This window comes from Sinocyclocheilus grahami, unplaced genomic scaffold (assembly GCF_001515645.1).
Source record: "Sinocyclocheilus grahami isolate Dianchi unplaced genomic scaffold, SAMN03320097.WGS_v1.1 scaffold691.1, whole genome shotgun sequence".
NCBI classification, from domain to species: Eukaryota; Metazoa; Chordata; class Actinopteri; order Cypriniformes; family Cyprinidae; genus Sinocyclocheilus; species Sinocyclocheilus grahami.
Window position 1 is genome coordinate 258,527 of NW_015505870.1, and position 21,851 is coordinate 280,377.

The following is a 21,851-nucleotide window of genomic DNA, read 5'->3' on the forward strand; positions in this document are numbered from 1 at the left end:
CACTGCGTAGGAACGCTGTAAATTGGAATGCAACTATGATCTGTCTCCTACATGCAAATCTTTAATATAAAATATAAAGAAATATAAAATATGTGTTATAAATATGAACATCTGTGTAATGAGTAGAAAAACAGACAAAAACTCTTATCTTATTATCTTCTGGTCTAAAGAAAGAAGGGATAACTTATTTAGAGCCGTTATTGATGTGTGAACTTTATGATCTGGAAAGGCTCCTGTAAATCCATGTCATAATCTTAAATGACTCCAGCAGTACTCTGGAGAGGTGCTAATCCCACCAAAAGATTCAGTTGCACAAATTCAGATCTGAAAGGACCCCTTTCTTTCGTTTCTTGACTGCTCATGTATGACCTTGGCCTGTATTTGAAACACCAGAACACCTGGAATCTACTTCATAAAAAACCTCTGAGGTTAAAGGACTACAAAATCCCATTATCATGGCCTGTGCCTTTGAGAAACATTGTTGTTCCCTCTTTCACCACTAATACAACTTTCCCTTGGGTCTTTGCCACTTATGTCAGCTCTGGGCTTGGAGGGTGTGTGCTCAGCTAGAGGGGTATCAGGCTTGCACAAATATTTTGATTGATAGTAGTGCTTGCTAAATTTAGCAAGCATGTGAGCGCATTAATCAGTCCACTCAAACAGGGACAGTGAGTCTAGAGTTTCTGTACTCATCTCTGGCCAGGAAGAATGTTTCTGAATTGGACAAAACCCATTTCAGCACCTTGAGGTTTTGTAAAACAACATCTTTCAGTTTTAAGAGCTCTCATTAAAATTGTGACCCATGTAACTCTTTGCATAGTTACTTGTTGATGTCTAGTTTTTACTGTGTATGTTTCCCATGCATCATGGTCATTAAATTGATGAACTGTTTTTTTGTCTTTCCACAGTACCTCAGGAGAAAAGCTTGATAATAAGTCTGCTCCTCTGGCTAGTGCTCATGGTGGACTGGGTCAGAACCTGCTGCTGAGTCCTGCCAGTCTTCAGCTGGCTCAGCTTCAGGCCCAGCTCACCCTACACCGCCTCAAACTTGCCCAGACTACCAATACTGCTGCTGCAGCCACTGTCCTAAATCAGGTTCTTTCTAATGTGGCCATGTCCCAGCCTCTCTTCAACCATCTTCGGGGTTCCAGCATGGCCCAGGCCCACGGTGGGGCCTTTCCACCTCCACCCATAGCCTTCCCACCACCAAATGCTGCACTGGGACAACTGGTTGGTGGTGGCTTTGTCCCAAATCCCACGGGAATCAGGCCCACCAACTACAGTGGGGTGTCCAACCAGAAAGCTAGTCAGCACAATGAATTGAGCAAAAAGGCCGGAACATATTCGACGGACACGGACCGTCGCTTGCAGTTTGGATATTTGGGAGGGGCTTCAGTGGTCACTAGTAAAGCATGTGATGGGGGAGAGTATGGTGGAGCCTCTACACAACCCAGAAACAATGTCCATTTTCAAAGGGACTTCTACTCCTCAGAAACACCAGTACAACAAACATGTTTCATGGGAGGAAGCAAGGATCAGAATCTGGGATCAGCCTCATTAGCCTCTAAGGATCAATGGAAAGGTCCGATCAACATGGGGAAGATGGATATAGGTACAGGAACAGGTTCTGGTGGTTGGCTACCACCCGGACCAGGGTTTGTGGGTCAGAGAGCAGAGTTGTATAACCCAGAGGAACCCACAGCAGATCCTAAATTCAACTCAACATGTGGCCCAGGGATTGGCCCACCCCTTGGGCATCAAGGGGGATTTCAACAGCAGCCACAGGTTTCCCAGAGTGAGGAAAGGGGGACCTTGCAATTGCAGCCCCACCAGTTCAATGACTATCACGGGACAACACCTTTACACCTACCCCATCAATGCACCATTTGTGAGAAGAAGGTTTACAACCTGAAGGTGAGTTGAGTAGATCTTGTTGGTTGAGATTAAAGGAAATGGCCCATTCGCACCAACCTCAAAGATGGATTAGCATTTACACTACCAATGTGATGTGTTTTCAACTACTCCAAATGTTGGCTGAACCAGACACAATTTAGAATTCTGTTACTACCTCTATTTAGCAATGTCCAGTTGAGATCAGATGACACAAGATGGAATCAAAAAACATTTTGGACCCTGTTCATACTTGTTTTTAATCCTTCTTGTGATCAGATAACAAAGACGGATCTCAATACTAGGTTTGAACAGAATCAAATAGTTGTAAGACAAACATTACAAGGCTCTTAATTTTTTTTCCCTACATGTGCCAAATTTATGCTAAGCTTTGAATTCTGCTAATGTACTATGCACCATATCTACGTCTGTCCTGATGTCTCAGCTCCAGTATACAGAATTGAGATCCAGTTGTCTGGACAGCAGCAACAGTTTTCTTCCAGTTATTTCTGCAGAACTGAGAGGGTTTTTGTGATACTTGTTTAAAAAGGGGTAATTGGTTACACTAGGGCGTGAATGCTTTTGTGGCAGCTGGCATGTGTCGACTGGAGGCAGGTTTAGAGGGGGCGAGAACGCAGTTGTTCTGCAAGAGTTTGCCATAATCGCATTCGTTCTCGATTATTGCTCGCCCTAGCTGAAGCTTTGTCAAATAAGCTTTGAATTCTGCTAATGTACTATGCACCATATCTACGTCTGTCCTGATGTCTCAGCTCCAGTATACAGAATTGAGATCCAGTTGTCTGGACAGCAGCAACAGTTTTCTTCCAGTTATTTCTGCAGAACTGAGAGGGTTTTTGTGATACTTGTTTAAAAAGGGGTAATTGGTTACACTAGGGCGTGAATGCTTTTGTGGCAGCTGGCATGTGTCGACTGGAGGCAGGTTTAGAGGGGGCGAGAACGCAGTTGTTCTGCAAGAGTTTGCCATAATCGCATTCGTTCTCGATTATTGCTCGCCCTAGCTGTGAACTACTAGCTTTCTAATTGGCCCAGGATGTGGCTACACCAGGGGAATATCTCACTCTCATAGAGAAGGATCATAGTGAAGTCTATCTGACAGGCGTATCGTGTGTGTGTGTGTGTGTGTGTGTATGTGTGTGTGTGCTGTTTTCAGGACTGGGACCAGCATGTGAAGGGCAAGTTACATCTGCAGAACTGTTCGCTCTACACCGAAAGGTGAGTACAAAGGAAAATACCATTTGTACCATGTTACAACATTCATCAATTGATGAGCAGTGTATTTTTAAGTGTCTTATGATGGTGATAATCAAACTCTGATGCATGTACAGTAATAGTTGCTAACTTGGAGTAGAAACAAGATAGTTTTAAAGAGCTTGTTTGTATGTGGTCTATTTTGATCCGAGTTACGTACCGGTCATCGCCTGTGATTCTCTTGTTAAGCATTTTATAAGTACAGCCAATCTCTGTATTAAACACATTTATTTTATAACAAGTCTTCTTCCATATAGAGAGAGTTATGGCCTGAATTCGAGCTGTGTCATAAGATATAGTCAGACCAGATGCACTGGGATTTAGGATCTAAATGCAGTGCTGTCCCTTCACAGCCCGACGCTCGGAGCAGTGCACTTTCCAGTATCGTCTGAAGGATGTCTCAACATGGCACTGAGTAACACTATGGCATACACGTCAGCTGCCAGTCAAGGTAAGTCAAATCTCCTAATTTGTAGTACAGTGTAAGTGCTGAAAATTCAGGAGACTGAAAGCTCAGGGACGTGATTTTAGAGGACTCTATTTTTAGGGCTGTCAGTACAGTGGCGGGGGAGTGGAGTGTCTACAAACTGGCACACTGAGTGACGTGTGCTAACACCAGTTGTTTTGTTTGTCAGAAATGACCAAAAAAACTTTTCACTGCTCATTTTTATTAAATGTGTTTCTTGTTTTGATATCTTTTTAACCATCTTATAGATTAGACTCCATGAAATAACATGGTTGTTAGCTTTTGGGCCATCTATATACTAGTGTACTTCTCTGATACAACCACTGACTAGCATTATCAAGACACAACCTAGATAGCACACGTATGTCTGCAAGATGTCTGTTAAAGATCGCAAGGTCTGTTAAAGAAGTTTATTTGCTGAACAGTTTGCTGATTAGATGTATTCTACACAATTAGTCAACATTTATTACATAAAAGCATATATTTGGATCTGAAGTGCCGTTTCCTGTTTTCTACAGATGTTTCAACTGGAAGAGCTTCATATTTGCCTGCCACAGCCATGAAGTCATGTCCTCTCTCAGGGGCGGGATTTACTTCGCACCAAGCAGGGGTAAATGTTAAAATTGGGCAGACAATTAAACAGATGCTTTTTTTTCTTTTTTATTAAGATTCACATGATATTTGGTGTTGACTTTTTAAGAAACATGATTTAAACATTGTAGAAGTCGTACAATTTAAAAAATGTCACCTAGCTCTAGTTGATGAGGTCTTTATTTGTGAATGTTTGTTGGCTTATCTCATAGCGTTGTTCTTTTCACCTTTAGCTCACAGGGTTTGTAAAGAAGCCAAGAGTGTTGAGATACAGAGTGTGCTATATTTAGGTCACACTATTTCATTGACTGACAGATTACTTGGTGCTTATTATCACAGTCTAACGGTTTATTATTCAAAGGACAACTGAGCCATCTTCACAGCTAGAGCTCGTTGAGAGCAGGTGGAAGCCAACAGTATTGTATGGCTCAGTCACTGATTACGAGTAAAGAATTTAGTATGGTAGCAATATGGGATTGTTTCTGTATCAAGAGTTGTGAGTATATAGCTTTGAAAACTTTCCAGCACAACTGCATTTTTCAGCTAAATCAATAGGTGCCGATCACACTCGGTTCAGGTAGTTATGCTGTCATGCTGTTGTAATAAGGTGGGAATGCATCAGGCTAGACAGATCTTGTCCTATTTAATTTTTAATAATGTATTTAATGACAAAAAATATATATAACATTTTTCTTTCATAAAAAATAGCTCTGATCATTGCTGTCAGTTGTAGCAATATATACAATCTCTCAGTGAAACATGACATGACACAAAACCACCCGTTTTGCTTTTGGTTTTGATTTTTGAAGTTAAGGCAAAAAGAGATTTTATTTATTTATTTATTTATTTTGGTTTGCTTTCCAGCTAAAAAAACTGATGGTAAACATTCCACTGAGATTTTCTTCAGTAAATGGGTTATTGATTTGAATCTCTTACATCAGTGTGAGTTTGACTGTAGTTATTGCACTCTATTTTGTTGTAATTTCTAAAATAAATAAATGTTACTGGCCAAATTGCCTGTAATTCCACGTTATTTATGTACTCGCCAAAACCAGCTTTTATCTAGCAAATGTTACTAATTAATATTAAATTATTATTTTTATTTAATAATCATATGATTTTAGAATTAATAGTATTTTTGCATTATTCTGTCTTATTTAAAAAGTTATAATAATAATTATAATAATAATAATAATGACTTGCATATTTAAGTTTAGTGTAGCAAACCAAAGCAGACTGAAACGGAGTTATCATTTTCATGAGAGAATCATTGTTATGCCATTTGGGGATGGAAAATGTTATATGCCTTATAATCGCAGTTTACAGTCATAATAATAATAATAATTATAATAATTACTTGATTAATGATAATTATACTTGGACTAAGTGCAGTGCATTATAACACAAGTTTGGGGTTGTAAAAAAATGTTTATGCTTTTGAAAGAAGTCTTATTGTGCGTTCACACCGCCACCGTCTAGAATGTCAAAAATCGCTCTGGCCGCCCTGCCAACAATGCTGTAGAAAGATTTGTGGACGCTCTGACGTAGATCGAATGCTTGTCTTGTATTTAAAGGGGCTGCAAAGCAAACAACTTGTTGATCTTGTGCAGACTGACCACAAGGAGGGTAATGTTATAAGTTAACCTCTGTAAATATTGTTGTGGATATGTGGTTGTCGATAAGTATTAAGATCCTTTACCTAATAATGTATAAAGCACTAATACCACACTGTAAAAAGTCTTAAGTAAAAGTCCTGCTTTAAGATTATACTTAAGTAAGTATAATCAGGTATGAACATTACTTAATGTAAGTATAATCAGGAAAATTCATTTAAAGGTTTAAAAGTGAACTGGGACTAGTATACTATTATTTATTATGTTATTAGATTATTATTCCTATAACGTTAATGCACATCAGCAACTCACCAGGAACACCAACAATCTCAGACACCGTGTTTCACGCATAATAACACCGCTGCTCGACGCCGGCTCACATTGAAAATGAATGACTTCCGGCCACTTTGACGCTCTCGACGGCGGCAGTGTGAACGCACGCTTATTGGCTCACCAAGACAACAATTTACATTAAATTAAAACAGTATTGTGAAATAATACTGCAATTGAAAATATGAAGAAAAAAAATGTTTTCAAATATAATTTATTCCTGCATGTTAAAGCTGTTTAAGAAGCATTTCTTCCCATCAATGTTGAAACAGATGTGCTGCGTAATATTTTTGTAGAAACTGTAATACATTTTTTTCAGGATCCTTTGATGAATAGACAGTTCAAAAGAACAGAATTTATTTGAAACAGAAATATTTTGTAACATTATTAATGTCTTTACTGTCACTTTCGATAAATTGAATGCATCCTTATATATGTTATTAATGTATCCATATATATATATATATATATATATTATATTATATTATATTATATTATATTATATTATATTATTGGCTACACTGTGATAATGAGCGCATGAAGATGAAGAAGGTTATATCAATAGTCTTTATTCTAACAAGGGTAATCCAACATACAGGTAGCACACACGCAGACATTAACAACTCAAGACCGGACAAACTAAAACTAAACACTGAAAACTGAACACACAACCAAACAAGGAAAATTAACAAGACACACCTAAACCACATGACATAGTTAACACAATGAATGTAAACGGTGCAAAAGGGAAAACAAAGTCCATGTGGTTGTGACAATTATATTATATTACATTATATTATTATAGTTTCTAAATATGTATTTTATTCATTGTTATAATGCACTTCTTCGACATTATTCTTGTCATCGGTTTGTCTTCTGTTTATTTCACCTCTCATGCTTGTTCTTTGTTTGCGTGAACTATAGTAATGTGAGTCTGAGTGCGACTGATGGGTCGTCACATATGGACGGCGTGAAGCATTGTTTCAGATTAGATGCTCTGACCTTGCACAGATGTCTGCCACCTATAATTGAAACCATGTCCTGTGCAGGACGGTATTTTATGCGGTTGCCAGCTTGTGGATTCAGAGACTTGCACAAAGATTCTTTACGGTGGTCTTTTTAGCCAAGTTATTTATGATTTAGTCCGCTGGAGAGGCATAGGCTAAGGTTAGCTCCTATTAAACCCACCTGTTTTACAGCAGCTGTACATCAGCGGTGCTTTTATAATTCTTTTAGTTTTCCGATTATCGTGTGAAAGGATGCACAGATTCAGACTCTTGTTTCAAAAATCAGTACACAAAGAAATTCAGGGTTTTGACCGATCCGGCCAAGTAATCGAGAAGTGTGTGATGTGTTCCAAGATTCTTTAAAGGCTCTGTGGAATTCAGTTTCAGTCCGCAGAATCGTAACCTGATCTTTGGGGGATAAAGGCTTCCTGACAGGGGGAATGCCATGAGATATATAAAATTCAGAAAGTGCATGCTATAGATTTCAGATGAACCTGTTTCAGGGCCCGTGTAAAGCAGTTTAAACCCTCTCTAGATAAGCGAACAGATGTATCTGTAGCGTGATATGGTGCCCATCATCGCTAGATCTCCAAAGAGAATGCCTTTCGTTCTCCTAATTTATGATGTGCTCATGACAAATCTCTTAATTTCTTGCCAAATGTGACATCCATAATACAACACTACTGCATTCTGTTACAGTAACATAAAAAAAGATGTAATCAAAGTACCAATACATTTTTATAACCAAAGAAATGGTGACTGAAAAATATTTTTGCTTTGTGGAAACTTCAGTTACAATTTACTGGTAATAATGAACATCATATATGTTACATATCGTAACACTAGTTGTATTTATTAGTTGTAAATTGTAGATAATTGGAGTATGTTTTATAAGGAAATACTGTTTCAGTTTTTCAACTTGAAAATTGAACGACTAATTTCAGTGTTACTTGTCATTTCTTTGTAACTGTTTGTAAAATTTTCTAGTAATTTCTGAGTGAAAATTGTTTCTATGCCAATTTCTATTCATTGTATATATTTTTATGCAAATTTTAGGATATTGCATAAAAAAAATCTGGATTGAAATTGTATTTATGCATTTTATCCAAAGCAGTTTGTTAAACCCACGACCTTGACACTGCTAGCACATCGAAATAAAATAAAAATAGAAAATAAAATTAATTAATTAATTAAAGTCATGTCACTGTCCCATAACGTCACGTGTCAGACTTATTCAAAATAATATGTTATTTTGATTTTCCACATAAATTATGTTAGCAATTATATTATATAGAAATTATACAGAAGACATTTAACAGTTATAGTCTCCGATACCTAGTTATTTCTCATCTTTATTAGTGTTAAAATGCTTTATCACAACTTAACTTTATCACAACTTAGGCTTATTTTAGTTAACTAAGAGTGTCCATAACAAACATTTTCTTACTTAAAATAAAATAAATGTTAACCAAAATAAAGTATAAAAGTCGGAAATTTTATTATTTTATTTAAGCTAGCCAAGGCAGTATTCTTCATTTTCATTTAATGTTTAAGTTGATGTTCAAAAATAACTACAATTAAAACTGAAATTATCTAGAAAAAAAATAAATAAATAAATAAATGACTAAAACTTTAACTAAAATTAAAATGAAAACTGAAAATAAAATACTTCAAAATATTAATAAAAGGTATAATGCTCTTTTATAAATCTCGGTAATAAAATAACACTACAACTTAATAACCAGAGACAACTTTGTAGGTTGATTTTCCATCAAAATGGGCCTTTGAAGCCACTCTTTACACTGTCATGCTTTCAAAACATTGCTCTGTTTGTTTACGAATCCCGACCAGCCGAGCATAGCAACACTGACTCAACCAATGGCACGAGTTTGGGGGTGTGGCTATCTGTTTGACCAACCAGTAACAGAAGGAAAATGTGATTGGGGAAACCTGTTTGAAAGACTCATTATGTTTGCAACAATTTCTACAAAATATGTACAATACTGATGCAGTAACCTTTCAAAAGGTACTAATTTGTACCATTTAGGGGTAAATAAGGTACACGTGTAACTTTTAGCTTTTGTATCTTAGGGTACGGCCTCAGTGACAGCTTTGTACTGTTTTTTTTTTTTAGCTACTTTGGTGCTTTGGTAGACCAATCACAAAAAAATCTTCTTTTGATTGGCATTCCATGCCGGCCAATCAGCAGCAGCCACAGCCCCTCAGGGTTTCACTGCACTGCCAGAGTTATGTTTCACCCAGCATTTCAACATAATCACCTTCATTACCAGGACATCGAGCCACTCAACAATCTTCAACTGCCTACAATAAGCTGAACGAACTCCAAAACACTGGTGTTGCATTTTACTAGGCCAGCACACAGAAGCCATTCACAGTTAAACGCTGACTTGTATAGCATATAGCAGAGGCATAAACAGCCTGTTTGGCAGTCTATTTTGGTATGTGTTTATGGAGGTAGACCTAATGGGACCTTTTTTGGCACATTTGGCCAAAGGGAAAGTCTGGCAGGAAGCCATTCATAGAATTATCACGAGCTCAGCTCAGACTGTTAGAGTCGGTCAGCGGCCAGCCGCAGATAAACCCAGAAATCAACCATGTCTAGATTAACATAGGTTTAAGTCTTTGAATTTGCAAATGGTTGTCACATTCTGTGCCTTTTCGGCACCGTTTTGAGGTCCGGTCCGAGTCCGACGGTTGAATCATTTACACGGATGACAGGAACGTCACGAGTTTCACTGCTTTCATTCTCACGTTCGGCAGTCATGATAATTATTCGGTTCTCACACACTCTGTGGATCTCTGTGGTGCTTACACTATAATACTCCTCCTATGGTGTGTAAATTGCAGTGTAAACCCTGCCCCTCGACTCTGACCCTGTGCTCATGTGTGACCCTGTGCTCTCACACTTGCTGCTGTCAATCAAATCCTGCCACCTTCATGTGAAAAACTCCCGGTACACATCCCACCTCACTGTAGCTTATATTACTGTCATGGAAATTTAATTTTACATGCTTTTTAGAGTATTTCAATTTTGCTATACGTACAGGTATAAAAAGGTAGTCTGAAATTTACATTTTTAAATTACATTTCCTGTAGAATAATATACATTATTTAATTCATATTGTGGTACAGGTATAATATATGCTACCATAAAAGTTTGGCGTAAGTAAGAATTAATTTTTTTGCAAGAGATGAAAACTTTTATTCAGAAAGAATGCATACAATTGATAAAGTCTCAGTAAAGACATTTATCATGTTAAATGTTAAAATTCTATAATATATATAATGCCTATTTAAAAAAATGCTGGTATTTTGCGTTTTCTGTTCATTAAATAATCTGACAAAAAAAAATTCCAATGGAAATATGAAGCTGCGCAACTCGAATAATTTCTTATTATGTGACTGGAGTAATGGCTTTTAATTTTAAAAACAGGTAGTTTAAATTGTAATAACATTTCACAATATTACTGTTTTTACTGTATCTTTGGTTAAATGAATACAGCCTTGATGAGCAGAAGAAACTTTTCAAAAACATGAAAATATTTCTGACCACAAACTTTTGAAAGGCAGTGTAGATTAATAGGATAAAATGACATTTTAAATCCTTTCTAGGATCTTTAAATTATAGTATAGTAAAATTATATAGAATTATCCTTAACTTTTTATTATCTATTTAGATTTTAGTTATAATATAGATTAATTCGCTAAATTTACCATTTAGAGACTTTATGTAGTTTTTACATTGTTGAAACATAACATTTAAAATGTTATATTATAGCATGGATTAATTATATATATATATATATATATAGAGAGAGAGAGAGAGAGAGAGAGAGAGATGTTTATTTAATGAATAAATAAAACATGGGTTAATTTTATGAGATATTTATGATATCCCACAGTAATATCTCTTGTTTTCAGATCAGGTTTTAGTTTTTAAGTACGCTTCAGGATTTTTTTTGTTTTTCAGACTCGGTTGTAAATAATACATTTCAACCTGATGAAGTATGTTAGGTTCCCAAACTTTTTATTATGAAGGGCCAAAAATAAAACTTGATTGAGGACAGTAGGCTAAAAGTGAATATAATATTATATCCTACTATATTATTCAAACGTATTAAATGCCTTTTTAATAATATAATTATTATAAATAAATATATATATAAATACATTTTTGAAGGTCACTTACATAGTTTTTTTACATTTCAATATACATTACATATATATGTAACTTAGAAATTAAATTATAATTCAGTGCCGTATTTCTTCTTCTTCTTTCCTCTTGTGATATGGCATGGCCACAATCAAAGGTCATCACGGGCCAACTTTGGCCCATGGGCCCTGGTGTGGGCATTGTTTTTTGGCAATGCTAGGGAAATGTTGTATTTCAGCAGCAGTAGGGGGGTGATGAAACTGTCCTCACAACATAAAGAAGAAAACAATATTATTAAGTAGTTTGGCATAATCTTTTACTTTATTATTATTATTATTATTATTCACAATTGTATATTATTATTATATTTTACATAATATAAATAATATTTTATATGTCTTGCAAATCTAAGTCATGTGGTGTGACCAACACGCAGAAAACAAAAACATTAAAAAGGAAATGGCATCACAGAGATGACCCCTGCACACCTTCATGACTGTGTGATAATATAGAATTATTAACTATATTTCAATGTTCTATTTTAGGTATAATATAGATTAATTAGCTAAAATTACTTATTTTTTTAATGTTAGATACTTAAATATAGTAGATATAGAATACTTAGATATAGAATTTTATTCATTTTTAAAGTGAAAATGGAAAAATAACATTTAAAAATAGTTGTATTGGTTATATAATATTTATTGTATTTATAATATTATATAATATTTCAGAGTTTCTTGATATCAGATCATTTGACTTTTTCAGAACAAGGCAAGGTTAGTAAAATGACGTGGTGCATCTTCTCAAAAAAATGGAATGATATTTATGAATTAAAAATTCCTGGTATTTGTAAAAAAAAAAATCATTAAAAAATATATTTATATTATCACCTTTTTAAAAATCATGATTAAGATGTGTACAATCACATGTATTCAAGGTTAAAAATGATTTATTTTTACTTGATGGTTGCACCACATGACATCATTAAAGTTGAACTTTTTTTCAAAATGGTATAAAAGCTTTTCAAAACAATAAACCTGACAAAGAGCACATTTCTAAGAACTTTGCCACATGTGTTTTCGGTATTAATTTTTAAAGATTTTTCCTTTTCTTTATCATTCTCCCAAATCTGCTGCTGTTTTGTGCAGGTACCTGCCGGAGCGTGCCAGATCACGCAGTCCAGTCAGTCGTTCTCTGAGTCCGCGCTCACACAGTCCGAGCTTCACTTCCTGTAGCTCCGCCCACAGTCCACCGGGGCCGTCCTGTCGGCCTGACTGGAGCAACGGCATGGGTCCCCGCCGGGCCTCTTGGGACTGGACGTCCCATTCCCGTGGCGATGAGGACCCCCGCGAGAGAGACGACTGGAGGAACGACGAGGAAGAGAGACCCAACGGATGGCTGTCTGAGCGCAGGAAACCCTACCTTAAAACCGGGGACCGTATGGGGCCCGGGGACGAGCGGGGCAGGGACTGGTATCCCCGCGGAAGCCCTCAGGGTTTGTCCTTCTCCTCCTACCACTCCATAGATGACTTTTACAAGAAAGACTCGCAGTACAAGACTGATAAACTGAGCAGGCTGCAACATCAGAGACACGAGGGGAAAACGAAGAGAAGGGAAGGTGGCGACTATCACAGACACCGACACTCAGAGTCAGACGTGACGGACGACACAAACTCCAACCGGACAGCTGAAGACAGAGGACGCAGCAAGAAGCCGAGCCGGAGACAAGATAAAGAGGAGAAAGAGTCCGAAAATCAGGCATGTCCTACACATTTGAAAAACAAGACAACTGTAATACTGTGTATAATGTTCTGAATCACAAAATTGAAGTCATTCTTAGAGTTAAGAATATTAAACAAATATTCAAAATATAAAATATAGTATCGTTTACTTCATGCATTTTATATCTTTATATTATTATTTTATTTTAATATTATATATTATTTAAAATATATAAACTTTGATAAATATTGTAAATATTTAAAGAATTTATTTTTATATTATATTATTGTAATATTATATTATATTATATTATGTGCCTGCATAGACAATATTTTAATAGCGCTGTTTTTTTTTTACATATTACAGAAGGAAGAATATAGAGCCAAAGAAAGATCAGCATCTCCTCATAACAGCAAACCTGCACAGTCTTCAAAGTGTGGCAGAGATGGTGACAGCGAGGTAAACATTCATTCAAACGCATTTTTGCTTTCGGAAATGTAAAAAAATATTCAGTAAAAACACTAATATTGTGAAATAATTGTACAAATTAAAATAACCATTTTCTTGTTTAATATATTCTAAAATGTAATTTATTCCTGTGATGTAAAGCTGAATTATCAGCATCATTACTCCAGTCTTCAGTGTCACATGATCCTTCAGAAATCATTCTAATATGCTGATTTGCTACTCAATAAATATTTAATATTATTATCAATGTTTAAAACAGTTGTGCTGCTTCATATTTTTGTGGAAACCTTGATAATTTTTTTTTTAGGATTCTTGTATTTACAGCATTTATTTGAACTAGAAATATTTTGTAACATTATAAAAGTCTTTACTGTCACTTTTGATCAATTTGTTGCATCCTTGCTGAATAAAAGTATTAGTTTCTAATGTTTCCTGGCTTTCAGGGACTGGAAAGTGTAGATGATGGAGAGGAGGAGAGCTGGTATCCTAAAAGCATGGAGGAACTGGTGACTGTAGATGAAGTCGGAGGAGAGGACGACTCTATAGTTGAACCTGATCTACCTGATCTTCACGAGGAGGACCAGAGAGTCGAGCCCAGCCAGTCGACAGCAGAGAGCCCTAAACCAATCACGAAGACCCCAACAGAAGGTGAGGAGAGCACGGTGGACCCTCTGTCCCTTCCACTGCAGGATTTGGTCCCTGAGGAAAGCTCTGGAGGTGCTCAGTCCAGGCCTGGTGAGACGCCCCTAAGACCATCTGCCCCAGAGCAACCGGTCTGTCAACTCAAACGCTTCCCGTCCCAGGAGTTCAAGAGTGCTTTGGAGGAGACCTGCTCCATCACTCATATGGACACACACATCGACACAACCATGCCAGCTGGTCCTCTAAACAACAGCAACACATGTGAAAGTGGGAAAGTGAATGACTTGAGTAATGATGAGAGAAAGACGGCAGAGATGGACAAGAAGGAACCATGTCTCAAACTTGACAGTCAGAAGAAAGGTACCCACAACTGACTTTAGTTGGTTTACATTTACATTTAGACATATAGCAGACACTTTTATCCAAAGCCACTTACAAATGAGGATAATGAAAGCAATCAAAATCAACAAAAGTGCAATAATATGTAAGTGCTATATAAAGTCACGGTTAGCTTAACGCAGTACACGTAGCAAGGTTTTTTTTAAATCATATAATAAATAAAAAGAAAACAGATACAATAGAAAAAGAATAGAGCAAGCTAGTGTTCAAGGCCTTTTTTGCTTTTGTTAATTGTATAATAAATAAAAAGAAAACAAATAGATAGAATACAAAAAGAAGCAAGTGTTAGTTTTTTTAAAAAGAAAACAAGCAGTTAGTAAATAGAGTGTAAGTCTAAAAAGGTCAAGTTTTTGTTTGTTTGTTTTTTTATAAAGAATAGAATTAGAATAGACAGTGCTAGAGTTAGAGGGTCAAATAAAGATGGAAGAGATGTGTTTTAGCCGATTCTTGAAGATGGTTAAGGATTCGGACTGAGTTGGGCAGGTCATTCCACCAGGAGGGGACATTTAATTTAAAAGTCCGTGAAAGTGATTTTGTGCTTCTTTGGGATAGCACAATAAAGCGACTTTCACTTGCAGAACTCAAGCTTCTAGAGGCACATAAGTCTGAAGTGATGAATTTAGGTAAAGGGGTGCAGAGCCAGTAGTGATTTTGTAGGCAAACATCAATGCCTTGAATTTTATGCAAGCAGCTATTGGTAGCCAGTGCAAATTGATAAACAGAGGTGTGACGTGCGTTCTTTTCGGCTCATTAAAATGTAATCTTGCTGCTGCGTTCTGGATTAATTGTAAAGGTTTGATAGAACTGGCTAGAAGACCTGCCAAGAGAGCATTACAATAGTCCAGCCTGGACAGAACAAGAGCTTGAACAAGGAGTTGTGAAGCATGTTCTGAAAGAAAGGGCCTGATCTTCTTGATGTTGAATAAAGCAAATCTGCAGGACCGGACAGTTTTAGCAATGTGGTCTGAGAAAGTCAGCTGATCATCAATCACAACTCCAAGGTTTTTTTTTCGAACATTTAGTGGCAGTTTAATGTGATTTACAAGCTGTAGATACAAAAACATGTACTTCTCAGATCAATGATACACAACAAACACTAAAGCATTTCATTCAACCTGTTCATCTATTCCAGATATTCCTGAGTCATTACCGGCCCCTTCACCTCAGGTGACAGACATCTTTACTGCGTCACCCTCTCAGGAGCAGGAGAAAGCCATCAGTGAACACAGCATACCGTTAGGTACGTCCACCAGAGTTCATAAGGGTCGAGCTAAACACCGCAAGTACCATTTGGTCAGGAAGAAGAAAGTATGAGCAATAGTAATAGCCACGCTTTGCTGCACGAGCAGCACTAATGAACGGCTCAGGCAGTGATGTGGGCTCTCAGTGGGTGACTGAAGCCTTTAAGGCCAGCTGATGTCAGTGGAGCATTTGTCATCCTGCTGAGTGAGGTGTGAATTGTACCCTCGAGGCCCAAGCTTGTGTACTCATTACCACACAGCTAACACACTAGATTCCTTCACAGCTGACTTTACACCCCTGCACACACTCACAGAGACATATATGAAAATGTATTTGTTTGGTGTTGTTCTGATTTCTGTCTGGTTGTGTTGTTTTTGGCAGGCGTGGAGTTCATCGTGCCAAGGACAGGATTTTATTGCAACCTGTGTGGTTTGTTTTACACCAGTGAACAAACAGCCAAGACGTCACACTGTCGGAGTACAGTTCACTACAGGAACCTACAGGTCATAAACATGCAGTCTTCCTTTCTCTTTCCACCCAAATATGAAAGGTTCTCTCTCTCTTAACCTTTTCTGTGTGAAGTTATATGACAACACAACACCAAAAACCTTAAAACCAATGTAGATTGATGATTCAAAGAGCTTTAGTAACACACACTTTTTAACATAAGAATTAACATTTAATAAATAAATAAAGTTTTTTTATAAAATAATAAGCTTCAAATTTCTGAAGTCATATTATAATTGTGTGTGATAAATAGACAGGAGCAGGTTTGATATTTTGTCAATGGCAAAACTCTTTTGTTTGCATGATACATCCACGCCCATAGGTGTCAGTATGAAGTCCACAGCTACTAGCATAACATGTCAGTGAAACATTCTGCTAAAACAAACTTTTTAGCACGCCTCTATATATAGCGCACCTTTGTTTGTTAGGTGTGGCATGTGAGATCTATCGCAAGTATTCTTACGAAAGAAGATGATTAATTATGGTATCAAATGTTGGTTGATGTCAGAGTAAAGCAGTGCTTCCAGATTGGAATTATGGTCCATTTATGAAACTTTTACTACCTAAGACACCATTTGCTTGAGGGATTAACTTTTTTTGGTGAGGGTCATTGGTTGAATTTGTTAATTTCTGGTAATCTCTGGCTGTTGATCTAGAGTCAGCTCTACTTAAAGGGGTCATATGGTGCGATTTCAAGTTTTCCTTTCTCTTTGGAGTGTTACAAGCTCTTGGTGGATAAAGAAGATCTGTAATGTGTGTGTGTGTGTGAGTGTGAGGGGAACAGGGTCACTTCACAGGAGAGTGAACTGTCTGTCAGAAATCATAGCACGTCAACTGTCTTAACCGCGGCTTGTGTACTGCATCATCACTGTGTCTGTCACGCGACTCTGTTGCCCTTTCGGGCTTGAACTGATGGTAAAACTAACGACATTATTAACTGTCTTGATATTTACTTTGAAAGATGAAGCTCGCGATTATGGTAAGGGGCGTTACATTTCCGACGCGTGCTTGTGGTGTTCGGCCAATCACAATGCACTGGGTCAGCTGGCCAATCAGAGCAGACTGTGCTTGTCAAAGGAGAGGACTTTGTTGAAAACGACGTGTTTGAGAGAGGCGGGGCATAGAGGACCTACAATAATGTACAGTATTTGAAAAATAATGTGTTTTTTGAACATTAAAGCATGTCAACATATTCTGTTATACCAAATACACAAAATAATGATCTTTAAAATAGCATCATATGACCCCTTTAAGAAACTGATCTGATAACAATAGATACATGAAATATGCCTTATGCAAATGAATCAAACTTTCAAATGGTACATATGAGAAAAGTTACACTACAGACTAGCTAACTACATGGAAGCTGCTTAAGTGATTCAAATCAGTGAATAAGTGAACTGCTGCTTCAAATCTCTTGCCAAATAAACTAAATCAGACTTTCCAGTGGTACATATGAGATTAGCTATATTACTGACTAGCTAACTACATTGAAGCTACTTAGGGGACTCGAATCAGTGAACTGTTTCTTAAAATATCTTCCCAAACAAACTGATACTTTAAAATGAATAAGACTTTCCAGCAGTACATCTGAGATGAGCTACACTTACAGTCTAGCTAACTACATGGAAGCTGCTTAAGTGATTCAAATCAGTGAATCAGTGAACTGTTTCCTAAAATCTCTTCCCAAACTGATTCACTAAAATGAATCACTTTCCAGGGGTACATATGAGATTAGCTACACAACAGACAACCTAACTACATGGAACCTATTTAAGTAACTGTTAATAAAGAATAACAATTGGTCCCTCTGTAAATTCTCTTTGCCACCGTGAAATCTTCTCAGTCTCCCAAAGTGTAAATAGACGGCCGGGAAGTAAGAAAACACACAGTCAAATGTATCCTCAATACTTCAATTTATTCATAGAAATACAGATATTATATAGGCATATGTCGAGGGGAGTTTCACCCTCTTAACCAATGAGGATATGAATAACATACACATAGGCTCTTTGGCCAAGAACATGTGTTTATATAAAATGGCCACATGTACAGAAAAACATGGACATATTAGGAATAGACTTTTGCGAAGAATGCTGAACTGTCTTCAGAGTTTCATCACGAACCTCATTCCTAGCTATCATGTCCTTATTTGGGACATTTGAACCAAGAGAAGCTAATGTATACATTTAAGCATGCATACCTCGCATATGAGTAAGAGATATTTAAAACATAATACAAGAGAGAGAAATGGATACAGGAGGGGGGATTCAGAGAGAGGGGAAAAAAAGGAGGGGTGAGGCATGTCTGGAATCAACAAAGACAGAGTGTTTTCTAACAGTATGTGATGGGTGTCTGAGGTGGGATTCGAACTCGGGTCCGCTAGGCAACTGAGCTGTCTCCTCTACCACTGTGCTATAGTGGATGACAGTCAACAGAGGGATCCAAGGGCTGAGGCATAACAGAGAGACTTAGATAATTGAACAAAAGTTTTACTGGAGCAGTCCAAGTTCAAACGTACAACAAAAGGGAAGCCGTGCTTCCATAGAAAAATGCAAGAAATAAAAGATGAGCAAAAGACAAAATCCAAAATCTCAATAAACTAGCTTAGGGGGTGAGGAAACACAGGCGTAATAGGCTCAAGACTGAACACAGGAGAGCAAATGGGGCATGCTTAAATAGGCCAACATTAATTGGGTAAAGACACACGGCTGGGGGCATTCAAGTCCTAATGAGTAGTGATGTTATCTATCAACAGAAGCTAGGGCCACCTAGTGGCTAGGAGTGTTATTGCATAGAACCAGTGTAAGCAAAATGATGGGGAGTGTTACTAGTTAGTGCCAACTAGAGGTTGGGAGAGTCATTGCAATCAGGGAGAGCTCTTCCAAGCTGGGCCTTACACAGTAACTCAAATCAGTGAATTGTTTCTTAAAATATATTACCAAACTAACTGATTCAACCAAAATGAATCAGACTTTCCAGCAGTAGATATGAGATTAGCTACACTACAGACAACCTAACAACATGGAAGCTGTTTAAATAAATTGAATCAGTGAATTGTTTCTTAAAATATCTCCCCAAACTATATGATTCACCAAAATGAATCAGACTTTCCAGCAGTACATCTGTGATTAACTACAGTTACAGTCTAATTACATGGATGCTACTTAAGTGATTCAAATCAGTGAACTGTTTCTTAAAATCTCTTCCCAAATAAACTGAATAACTAAAATGAATCAGACTGTCCAGTGGTACATATGAGATGAGCTACACTACAGTACAGACAACCTAACTACATGGAAGCTACTTAAAGGGTTAGTTCACCCAAAAATGAAAGTCCTGTCATTAATTACTCACCCTCGTGTTGTTCGAAATCCGTAAGACCTTCATTCATCTTCGGAACACAATTTAAGATATTTTTGATTAAATCTGAGGGCTCTCTGACCCTCCCATAGACAGCAAGGTAACTACCACGTTCAAGGTCCAGAAAAGGATAATGATACTGTCGTGAACACGCGTCCACAAGTGCACAAAAAAGTATTCTCGTAGCTTCGTAAATTTACAGTTGAACCACTGATGTCACACGGACTACTTTATCGATCATCTTGGTACTTTTCTGGACCTTGAACGTGGTAGTTACCTGGCTGTATATGGGAGGGTCAGAGAGCCCTCATATTTCATCAAAAATATCTTAAATTGTGTTCCAAAAATGAACGGAGGTCTTACGGGTTTCGAACAACACGAGGGTGAGTAATTAATGACAGAATTTTCATTTTAGGGTGAACTAACCTTTTAAGTAACTCGAATCAGTGAACTGATTCTTAAAATATCTTACCAAACTAATTGATTCACCAAAATGAAACAGACTTTCCAGCGGTGCATATGAGATTAGCTACATTACTGACTCACTGACTACATACTTAAGGGACTCGAATCAGTGAATTGTTTCCTAAAATCTCTTCCCCGATGAACTGATTCACCAAAATGATTCAGACTTTCCAGCGGTATATATGAGACTACTTACATTACTACCTATCTACATGGAAGCTACTTAAGTGACTAAAATCAGTGAATCAGTCAACTGTTTCTTAAAATCTCTTCCCAAATGAATTGATTCACTAAAATGAATCAGACTTTCCAGCGGTACACATGAGAGAACCACTTAACAGAGTGTATTTGACTATTGCGTCAGCTTGCTTGGCAGTAAAGCCGCACGCAACGTGAACAATGTGAAATGCGAAATTCAACAATGTGAAATTCAAACCGCGATGTAGCATTTGGCCATGCTACACTGCTACTTATTGGAAATAGAAGCTTGTTACTGAAAAGGCTTACTTAGTTACTCGCCACCACTGGTGACTGCAATGTAAGATTGACTGATCTAAGAAACCCAGTCCTCAGGGTGGGATATAGTTTCTCATTATAACCCTTCAGATACACACACATACAGACAGACAAACACACTTTCCAACACAACATAGCCGGACATTCCCCGTCATCACAGTCAGACCACAACCAGTTGTCGTGTCTCTCAGACTAGAGCGATCGGCCAAAGAGCGTCACCTCATACTTCACTTCTCCGCCTTGAGGTCTGCCAGCTGTGTTGAGTTTACAAGAACTACAGTGAGAAGGTGACAGCTGAATTTAACACCAGAAGAGCAAGACAGGTGAAACCAAGACAGAGAGAGCAAGAGAGAGAGAGAGAGAGAGAGACTGTAAACACTACAGGAAACACCTGCTTTCCTCCCACATTTTGACCTTCTTCTGTTTCAACTTGTTCCTTGTTTCACTGGTAAACAAATATGCTTTTTGGAAGGATGCACATAAACGGGAGTTTCTTCATCTCTTATGTCATTAAAACAGACCTCAACAGCAAGTCCAGTCGACCATGATTGCAAAATTACTTTGCAACTTTAAAATATGAAAGTACTATCATGTAGTTTAGTCAAAATATGCAAAAAAGTGTGACTAGATTATTTAACTGTGTGCATTTAGGTTATTTAAAAAGCCAGCTATGAAATTAGCCTTAGTAAGACAAAGTGTCACCCATTTTATCCACAGGTAAACATTGTTAGTGCTAAAATTAAATAAACTAATGGGTTTAAAAAATGTATGTTTTGATAGTGTTTAGTTTCTAAGACAAAAGAGCCCAGAAACACGCGATATCTCAATGTAGCTTGAACTTTCTTGAGTATAACAGTCATAACAGATGCTGTCAGTCAGCCATTTTAGTCAGAGAAACCAAACTGTTGCTCTTCAAGGCGTTATAGCTGTTCGTATGCCTGTAATTTAAAAGTAAATAGTAATTTGTGTAATTTAACAGAGGATTGTTTGTGTTTTTATAGAAGTATCTGTCGCAGCTGGCGGAGGAAAGTCTCTTAAAATTCCACACGGAGTCGCCAAACACTGAATGAAGCTCATGACATGCTGAATGCTGAGAGACACAAAACAAAGACAACGAGGATGGAAAAGGACACAAGAAAAACTGCAATTTGATCATTTGTGTACTTGGGCTCATAGCAAGACAA

The 21,851-nt window shown here is 37.3% G+C and overlaps 1 protein-coding gene across 1 annotated transcript in view; it reads left to right on the forward strand.

Annotated features, from left to right (window-relative positions):
• Positions 1 to 21,851, forward strand: part of LOC107559541 (RNA-binding protein 20-like) — a 55,858-nt gene extending 34,007 nt beyond the window's left edge. The window contains exons 4-14 of the mRNA XM_016243402.1: positions 909 to 1,914; positions 3,062 to 3,123; positions 3,513 to 3,610; positions 4,144 to 4,235; positions 12,109 to 12,119; positions 12,492 to 13,101; positions 13,432 to 13,524; positions 13,977 to 14,535; positions 15,707 to 15,814; positions 16,198 to 16,319; positions 21,669 to 21,851. Of these exons, the coding sequence (XP_016098888.1) occupies positions 909 to 1,914; positions 3,062 to 3,123; positions 3,513 to 3,610; positions 4,144 to 4,235; positions 12,109 to 12,119; positions 12,492 to 13,101; positions 13,432 to 13,524; positions 13,977 to 14,535; positions 15,707 to 15,814; positions 16,198 to 16,319; positions 21,669 to 21,737 (2,830 nt within the window). The 3' untranslated portion in view covers positions 21,738 to 21,851. The remainder of the gene's footprint in view (positions 1 to 908; positions 1,915 to 3,061; positions 3,124 to 3,512; positions 3,611 to 4,143; positions 4,236 to 12,108; positions 12,120 to 12,491; positions 13,102 to 13,431; positions 13,525 to 13,976; positions 14,536 to 15,706; positions 15,815 to 16,197; positions 16,320 to 21,668) is intronic.